Source organism: Chrysochloris asiatica, unplaced genomic scaffold, assembly GCF_000296735.1.
Source record: "Chrysochloris asiatica unplaced genomic scaffold, ChrAsi1.0 scaffold00061, whole genome shotgun sequence".
Lineage (NCBI taxonomy): Eukaryota > Metazoa > Chordata > Mammalia > Afrosoricida > Chrysochloridae > Chrysochloris > Chrysochloris asiatica.
In genome coordinates this window covers 15,221,099-15,230,439 of record NW_006408579.1, presented here as the reverse complement: position 1 = coordinate 15,230,439, position 9,341 = coordinate 15,221,099, and the positions used below count along the sequence as shown (strand labels likewise).

Sequence of the window (9,341 nt, the reverse complement as noted above, 5' to 3'; positions counted from 1 at the left end):
CTTTTCTCCATTGATGGTCCCAGGGCCTTCCGCTCTTCCACTGAAAAGTTAATCACTCCCCTCCTTGCTGTAAAATGTCCACCTTTACATTTCCAACCCTCACAATCAGTCCTGATAACAATTATTTACTATTGCATCACAAGAGACCCATCTGCCTTTCATTTCATCAGCCCTTCCTGGACAGGCTGGATACTATTCACTGGAGACTCCACCTTCCTCCATGCCCTTTGGATCTAGGTTCCCTCTTGAAATCTTGTAAGCCAGTCACTTCTTACCTTTGTATCCCTCCCCCTCCTTTTGGGTAGCCGATGTCCAAGTTGCCCATCCCTGTCTATCCTTTGTGTGGAGGGGGTGGGAATAATTCTTGCATCAGGGATTTGTTTCCTCTTTTGAGCTACTGCTTTTTTAGGTGTAGGTCAAGTTCATCAAATTGTATCAAATGATTCTTTTTTCCTCTTCTTTCTTCTTCCGGTTGAGCTCTGTTCATCCAGTCATTGAAGCCAGGTCAAATGGGTATTGTCTGAAAGTGTGGGTGTTCTTGCGTCTGTCCGCTCTTTTCTTATCAACTGGCCACTTTGCTCTCCACTCTAGTCCTTTGTGGCTGTGTCATTGACTCTTGAGCCCATGAGTCCCCAGGTCTTGCCTTGCTGCTTGCCGACCAGGTCTCCACCCGGGTTCACAGCAGTCTGCTGAACAATGTAGGGCTTAACTCGCCACTTCATTGATGTTCTTCGGTCACTTCTCCTTATGGGTGATGTGCGTGGTTGCCAATCAGAGCGTGTATTTTCGTTGTGTTTTAGTCTTGGAAGAGGATTTGTACTGAGAGGACCTGACCACTTGCCTTGATGTCTCCTGGGCAAGCAACTTGCTTGTTCTTGTGGTAACAGTCTGACTGCCCTTATTGAAGAACCACATCTTATGATACCACATGGTCCTGGCTGACTGACAGGTTTCACGGGTGAAACTGACTCATGGGAACATCCAAGGCAGACATTAGGAAACTATAAGCTACCTAGATCTTTGGGTGCGGAAGCATAATAACAACTCTAGCGACCCAAATCAAAGTACCTTATGCCATCGAGTTGATTCTGACTCATGGTATCTCAATGTTACATAACACAACTCTTTTTAGGACTTACTTGGCTGTAGTCATTTTTAATTTTTTCATATAATATTTTGTGTTTTTGGTGAAAGTTTGCACAGCTGTTTAGGTTCATATTCAACAAATTCGAATCAAGTTGTTCAGTAACATTGGTTACATTTTTCACAATGTAGGAATAGTCTCATTATTTCTATTTTGGTGGTTGTGTTTTCATTAATTTAGTTTCTTTATCCACTTCTATTTTAAAAGAATCGATGACCATTTCTTTTCATCTAGATATTTTTTAAAAGATCACAATACTTATTATGGGTGATAGTCATTATTTTTTTAGTCAATTTGTTATATAAGATAACCTCAGGGGTTAGTTTTGTTTAAAGTTTTGAAGAGTGTCTCAGAGCAATAGTCTCAGGAGTCTTCTCATTGGCTATAATCTTTTATGGGAACAAATTGCCAGATCTCTGTGGTGTGCCTAGGTGGGTTTGAACTGCCAACCTACTGGTTATTTGCTGCTGCTGCGTGCCATTGAGTCAGTTCCAATTCATAGTGATCCTGTAGATGGTTTCCGAGACTGCAAATCTTTATAGGAATAGAAAGCCTCATCCTCTGGCAGAGTGCCTGATGGATTTGAGCTGCTGACCTTGTGGTTAGCATACCAACGCATAACCTATTGTGCTACCACAGTTAGTAGTCAAGTGTAAACCATTTGTGCCATGCTAGGATCTTCTGTAGTCCCACTATCTTAACATTGCTTTGCATTTCCTAATTTCTAGTTTGATTTTCTCTTCCTCAAGTCTCAAGGACTTTCCAAGATGGACTTCACCTGTCCATACAATTCCCTCCAGCATCTTTTCTGGAACCTCAGTTGTCCCCATCTGTCTCCAGGAATCCTCAGCCTCTTCTCAACATGTTGTTGTTGTTAAGTGCCATTGAGTCGGTTCTGACCCAAAGCACTGGTGAGCTTGAACCTCTTACCTTGCAATTCAAACTCACCTTGCAGTTCAGCACATTTACCCACAGCACTACACTAGGACTTCTCAGAATACTGCTTCATTTGGATATTCTTTTCTCTCTGCATTTGGATTGGGCCTTGTATTTATTCCTAAACCACTTTTATTCTTTAGTCCCAAATTGCCCCCACTCTCCCTAAACTCTGGTCTTGTAGTGGTTACGAATCGGGCTGTGAACCTTAAGGTAGCAGTTTGAAACTACCAGCTGTTCCCTGGGAGAAGGATGAGGCTTTCTGTTCCCGTAAAGATTTACAGCCTTGGAAACCCTGTATAGGGTCACTATGAGTCAGAACCAACTCCACGGCATATAACCACCACCACCTCCCTAAACAAAGCAAAACAAAACAAAACAAAAAAATAGCAAAACAGTTGTCATCTTGATTCTGACTCATGGCAAGTCTGTGTGTGTCAGCATCGAACTGTGCTCTATAGGACTTTTAATAGGTGATTTTCTTCAGTAGATCACCAGGCCTTTTTCTTGCGGCAACTCTAGGAGGATTTGAACGACTGGGCTTTTGGTTAGCAGCTGAGCACATTAGCTCCCATGGTTCCCATGGTCACCAGACATTGCCTGATCATGACATCCACCCCCTGCCCTATTTGCATCCTTCGATTCACATGCATTGCACTCTTCTGAGTGTATGGAACTCCCATACTTTCTGTCTCTTTTGCTGTTTCTCCCTTCTCTTCACAGTATGGGTGCCTAAGACCTGTCCTCAGCATTTGTACTTTTCACATTCTTCATTCTTTCTCTTGGACTGCTCACTATCTCCTATACTCAGGACTGCAGCTGTCTCCTCTAATAGGTGATTCCTTAGGTCTGCATCTTCACATTTTCTCTGAGTTTCAGTCATGCTCTTTGCTGGAGATGTTTATCTGAAATATCATTATCTCAAACATTATCCATGTAGAACTACTGTTCATTTATAGCCTCTTCTCCAGTTAACTTCCTTTTTATAGCTTCAAATGAATCATGAGACCAAGATGTATTTCAGCTCTGCCACCATCTAGCTGTGTAACTTTAGGCAAGCTCTTCTGCTCTCTTGGCCTCAGTTTCCCTATTTATAAAATGTAAATGATTTCTGAGTCTGTAAATACAGATCTACTTTTTATCAGCTTGTTGACCTGAACTTTCTCTAAATCTCAGGGTCTTCATTTTAAAACAGTATTTAACTCATAGGGTTGATTTGCGTTAGGTAATCTCTACAAAGGCTTAGCAGTGTCTCTATGTGTGATGTTTTATGCTGTAGTTATGTTCTTTCTGTTACCCATACTTGATATCTTAAAACTGGTCCTGATTTCTTCTTCTTTCCTCTATGTAGGTAATGACCAATTCTTGTCAATCATTTCTAAATAATATCTTAATAGCAGTTTTCATCATTGAATAGCTACTTTGGACAAAGTATATGTTGGGCATGTTATTTATGTTTAGATGTTGTTTGTCATCCTTACCATCACCTACAATGGAAATGTTAATGTTTCTGTCCAAGAAAAACTTCAGAGAGTTAGATGATTTTCTCAAAGGCACATGGCTAATAAGTAGCATAGCTGGTGTTCTAACTATTCCTGACTTACTTTAAAGCCAGTTCTGTATGTACTGTGCTGGTCTTTCTCATTCATCCCTTCTTTCCTGTTCCCACTGCTGTCAGTATAAATGAGTCTCTCATTCCTATGCCTAATGGTCTCCGGATCCAGTATCTCCCCTTCCATTTCATCCCATACATCACTACTGGGGCCACTCTCCACCTCACTCCTAGGAGACCCCTAACCACTCTCCAGCATCTCCTGAATGGCCTCTGGTATTTAAGGCTTTCCTCTCCAGCCTCATTTCTTTTACTTCCATTGAAGAGTAGTTTTCATTTTCCTTCAATGAGTCCCAGTGTGGCACTGTAGAATACACTGGATTGCTAAGCACAAGGTCAGTGGTTCAATCTCGCAACTGACCTGATGACACTTAACAACAGCAACAACTCCAGTCTCATTTCTTATGCTTTAGCTTAACAGCTGTTTTCATTTTCCTCCGACATACCATGTAGGTTTTCTTAAGTTTATTTTTTTTAAAGCATGTTTTCTCTAAATGGAAAGTGATGTCCAGATTAATTCTCACCAGTGAAATAAAAACTCTTCTAACTGGCTAAGCATATTATTATTATTGTTATTATTTTAGCAAACACAGCCAGTTGGTAGGTCTTTACACAGATTCATTATTTGGATAATATACCCTGTGTAGGGGGACTCATGGGAAAATCCATGACAGATAGCATTATAAGCTACCGAGGTTCTTGGGTGCAGGAATAACAACTCTGTAGGACCAAACTAAAGAACCAATGCTGTCAAACCAATTTTGATTTATGGCAACTTGTGTTACTGAACAGAGTTCTGTACAGGTTAGAATGGGCAATCCCTGGATTACAAATGAGTTCTGTTCCAAAGTCTGTCTTTAAGTAGAATTTGTCTGCAAATTTGTCAGTCAGATGTTTGTCTTAGCATATAGTGTGCCTTTCTATGCATAAAAAATTTTTAAAACACATTTCTAGATACACTAAAATATCTTTAACATAATAATTTAGTAATAATAACCAAAATGCTTCGATGCAAGCTGCAAAGTAGCATCCGTTTGTTATTACAAACCATTATGTTGTTATTAAGTGCTGTCCATTTGGGTTCCCACTCATAGCAACCCAGCATTGGATTTCTGAGAAGTGCCTGATGACTTTGACCAGCCGACCTTGCAGTGCAAACCAACCTTATGGTCAAATGCTTATCCTACAGCGCCACACCAGGACTCCAGAAATCATTATATGTATCTCGAAATATTCCCCCCCCCCCAATTTTAATAAAATAGGCTTTACAAGGTTTAGTTTGTGACTATGTACTATACATAAGTAGGATGTTCATAATCCAGGCACTGCCTGCATAAATTAAGTACTGTCAGTCAAATTAAAGTAAGTACAAATTAAGTACCAGTCAATCTCTTTTCATACTTGGCATCCCTTCTTGGTGCCCGGGAGCTTAGCAGTTATTTGAATCCTTTATATCTTCTGGTGTCTCTGTTGCTTTCCAAGGCATTGATATTTACTATGATAATTTGTGGTGGTAGAATGTGGAGTTCAAGGATGTCAATTGCAGCATTATTCAAAACAGTGGGAAATTGAAAACACCAAATGCCAGCTTTAAGAAAATGGGTGAATCTGTTATAAACATTATGCAGCCATTAAAACCATCTTGGAAAGGCATTTCAAATGCTTGGGGAATGCTTTTGATATATTTAAGAGCAGCAACAACAAAATACTAGAAATCAACAGTAGCAATGACTACAAAAAACAAGGTAGAAATCACTTGTCGTCATTAAGATCTAAAATATATACAAGAAAACATGTGGAGAAAGAAACTTCAATCGAAAGATTTATTCGTTTTTGTGTTTTCTTTTTTTCCTTGCTGCAATCCACTTGGTAAGTTTTCTGTAATGAGAATATAACTTCTCATCAGACAAAATGATGTAATGACTTACAGCTAATAAGGATGCAGGCTAATTCTCTATACCAGAAACCCCCAATACCACCCCCAGTTTAAAGATTCCTTGGGAATCCATACGATAAGCATTGGACTGTGAACCACAAGGTCCATCTGCAGTTTGAGCCTGCCGGCTGCTCCATGAGAGAAGGATGAGGCTTTCTGCTCCCAAAAGTTTTAAAGCCCATACAGGGTCGATATATGTCAGAACTGACTCGACAGCACTTAACAACAAAAGAGGACTTCTAGGATCCAGCATATTATGACTGTGTTATTACAATGAAAGGTTACAAAGCAAAATCAGCCAAGGGAAAAGAGATGTGGCAAGCTTCCAAGAACCCTTTCCCAGTGAGTCACATCGGATGCGCCTTATTCCTCTGGCAGTGATTTGTGACAGTATGTGTGAAATGCTGTCACCTAGAGAAGCTCATTAGAGACTCAGTGCCCAGGGTTTTTATAGGAGCTGGTAATAGAAGCAGACTCTGTGCAACATGTACCAGCATTGCAGACTCCCAGAAGGAAAGAAGGTGGTCAGCATAAACCGCTTAGTTTATACAAAGAGCCTAAAGCAAAGTGAGTCATGCTACCAAGGAATGGTGGGAACCCTTTGGAAATCCTAGTTCCCTGACACCAGGTAATGCTTGCAAACAGAGCTTTCTAAGGCTAGAGGTCCCAGGTCTGCTAGAGGAACTCTCCTCTGTGTATGCCCTTGCCCCGGATGCCTCAAGTTGCAGATTTCCTCATGGAATCAGTACTAACATTCTTTTCTCCTTTTCACCTGTCCTCCCCTCATAAACACTAAATTTATTCTTATATGACCGTTTGAAAGTCCAGTAAAAGAGGCTGATTGCTATTATGGTTGGAGCATGGGATTTAGGAGAAAAGTCTGTGGCCGCGGGAGCACGTGGTTCTGCCTGCCCACGCCTTTCTCAGGGCCAGTGAGGTGCCCCGAGTGGCCCAGCTGGTGAGCCTGGTAGGGAGCCAGGGAAGCAATCTTTGTACCACTGGTGCCAGCTTCTAGCTCCCGGCTCCTGACTGTATATTTTCCCCCTTAGGTCTCTAACTGCTTAAAAATCAATTAGCTGACAGTCATTAGAACATAAGCAGCAACACAGAGGTCATTGTCCCAAGAATGTAATTCCTGTACTCCCTGGGGCTCTGAGTCTCTTTGCTTTCCCTTCTGTAAACAGAGTGTGTAAACATTCTTCTCTTATGGGACACACTCCAGAGGAATGATGTCACACCCAGCCCCATCTCCTGGGGAGGTTGAAAGCTCACCCTCCTAGTTTTGTTCAACGTTGCCGCTTCCTTGTCATAGTTTTTTGATAGTGCAGAACTGGAGGGTAATGCAATGAAGTGACTTGCTTCCCATGTCAGTCTGCCATCATCCACTGAACATTGAAACACCTGTTTCAATACCAGATATGTTTCTATCTTCAGGTTCAGTTTAACAAGGAAGTTCATGTTCTTCTCACTCCTCCTACCATCTCCTAGCCTATTTGTATTGGAATATAAGATTATTTAAAGTATAAACCAAATGAACAGTTTTTGTTTTGGTGGAGGCAAACCCCTGTCTTGCTCAGTTTTCCTGAGATGAGAAAACTAATCTGTTTATATTTGTTTACGGCGTCCAAGATGTATTCCCAATGTATAGTTGCTCTCTCTCTCTCTTTTTTTTTTTTTTTCTTTTTTGAAAATGTGGCAATCAGTGGTTATGTGAGTTTATGTCTCATGTTTACTTTATGTTTGTTTACTTTAGTTTTTTTTTCCACTACTCCTTCTTTAGCAAATTACATCGATGAAGATGAAAATGAAATGCTTGAATTAACATCAAACAAAACTTTTTTCATCATGCTAAAGATTCCAGAGGAGTGTATTACTGAAGAGGAACTGCCAGTTCAGCTCACTAAAAGGGTAATTATGCATATGCATTGTTTATTGAGCTCTTGACATCAGAGTATATACATTAGTAAAATAGTTAGCCTAGAATTATATAGTGAATAGCTTAAATCCAGAACTCTTTGTCTGGCTTTCAGCAGAAACTGACACTTAGATATGCCTGAGTCTTGTTCAAACCTTGAGGAAAGAGCCCTGGCTTCAGCTAAATGCATTTTAGTGAATAGTGTTCTGTTAAATCACTTTGGTTTTATATTCACTTTGTGGTTCACTAAGGGTCTTGATGTGATAGACAATAACCCTAGAACAAGGGACACATAATCTGTTTACCCAGTGGTCTCACAGTCCAGGTATGTTGTTAAGTCAATTATAATGCACAGTGATTCTGTATAGGGTTTCTGAAGAGTGGCTGGTGGGTTTGAACCACTCACCTTGTGGTTAGCAGTCCAGTGCTTATCCTACAGTGTCACACCAGGACTCGAGTCCAAGTATTTATTGTTGTTAAGTGCCATCGAGTTGATCCCGACCCAAAACGACCCTGTTTAGGGTTTCCAAGGAGCAGCTGGTAAGCTTGAACCACTGACGTTACAGTTCAAATGACTTTGCAGTCTGGCACATTAACCCACAGCGCCACACCATAGGAAACCATTAAAAAGCTAAACAAAAAAGTGTGACATATATACAGTGTGTGGTTTCTAAGTACAAAGGAGAAGCGTTGGAACAACCTGAGATGGGAATGGACTCTTGGAGACGCTCCTGGAAGAGATGATACTCATGAGTCTTGAAAGATGAGAATGGAATGTTGTAGATAAAAAGGCAAGAAACATTAGGGTATGGTTGGGACTTGGAGAAGTAAGACAGAAAGATTTAATCAAGGGGTTGACATGGCTAAATGTTCATTTTAGCTGGTAGAGCAAGACTAATGGCAGAGAGCATAATTAGAAGGCTATTGCAAGAGTCAAGGTAAGAGATGAGGACTTGAACTAGGGCAATGTCAGAGGGATAAGGAAATTCAAGAGAGATTTAGGAGGTACTTTCCACTCCAAGGGAGTTAATGACTGATTGGATGTTTGAGGGTGAGGGAGAACATGACTCTAGACTTCTGATTGGGTCATTGATGGTTCATTCATGAGATGCGGAACGTGTACTGTTTAGGCTCTGCAGTTAGGGTACAAGGGTCATTATGGGGTGGTCCTGGTCATCCTGCCAAAAAAAACTGGTTTGCAGCCCGACTCAGAAATATATTTTATAAGGAAATTGGAGCAAGACCAACCTGCCTTCCACTTGACTCTTCTCTGAATTTGTGGGTTGAATGCATTATTATTTGGCTTCCACTTGGTTCCTTTTGAGTCCTGGGTGGTACAAATGGTTAAGTGTTGGGTTAGGTTAGAATCTGAACCCACCCAGAAGCACCTGGCAATCTGTTTCTCAAAGATTATAACCTAAAAAAACTCTACAGAGAGCAGTTCTCCTCTGCACACATTATTATAGTTGGAATCCACTGTTAGAATCCTCATTAGTTGGAATCCACTCAAAGGCCACTGATACGGCTCTATCTACCTGTCTGTCTGTCTGTCTATTTATGTATTTTTGTTTGTTTCCCTTGTCTGGCTAGGTCAGCCCAGAGTTAGTTTTTGAGTACCCAAAGGAACAATGTCTGATCACTGCTTTTATACTAGGTGTTTGTCCAGCTTCTCAGATTATTTACTCAGCATACAGGTTGAATAAGTATGGTGAAAGAATACAACCCTGTCACACACCTTTCTTAATTTTAAATGATTCATTGTTCCCGTGTTCTGTTCGAACAACTGCCTCTTGGTCCA

The 9,341-nt window shown here is 40.8% G+C and overlaps 1 protein-coding gene across 1 annotated transcript in view; it reads left to right on the top strand.

Moving 5' to 3' along the window:
• LOC102818268 (chromosome unknown open reading frame, human C3orf52) overlaps window positions 1-9,341 on the top strand; it is a 64,638-nt gene that overhangs the window by 33,934 nt on the left and 21,363 nt on the right. The window contains exon 4 of the mRNA XM_006864213.1: window positions 7,409-7,536. Coding sequence (XP_006864275.1) covers window positions 7,409-7,536 — 128 coding nt within the window. The remainder of the gene's footprint in view (window positions 1-7,408; window positions 7,537-9,341) is intronic.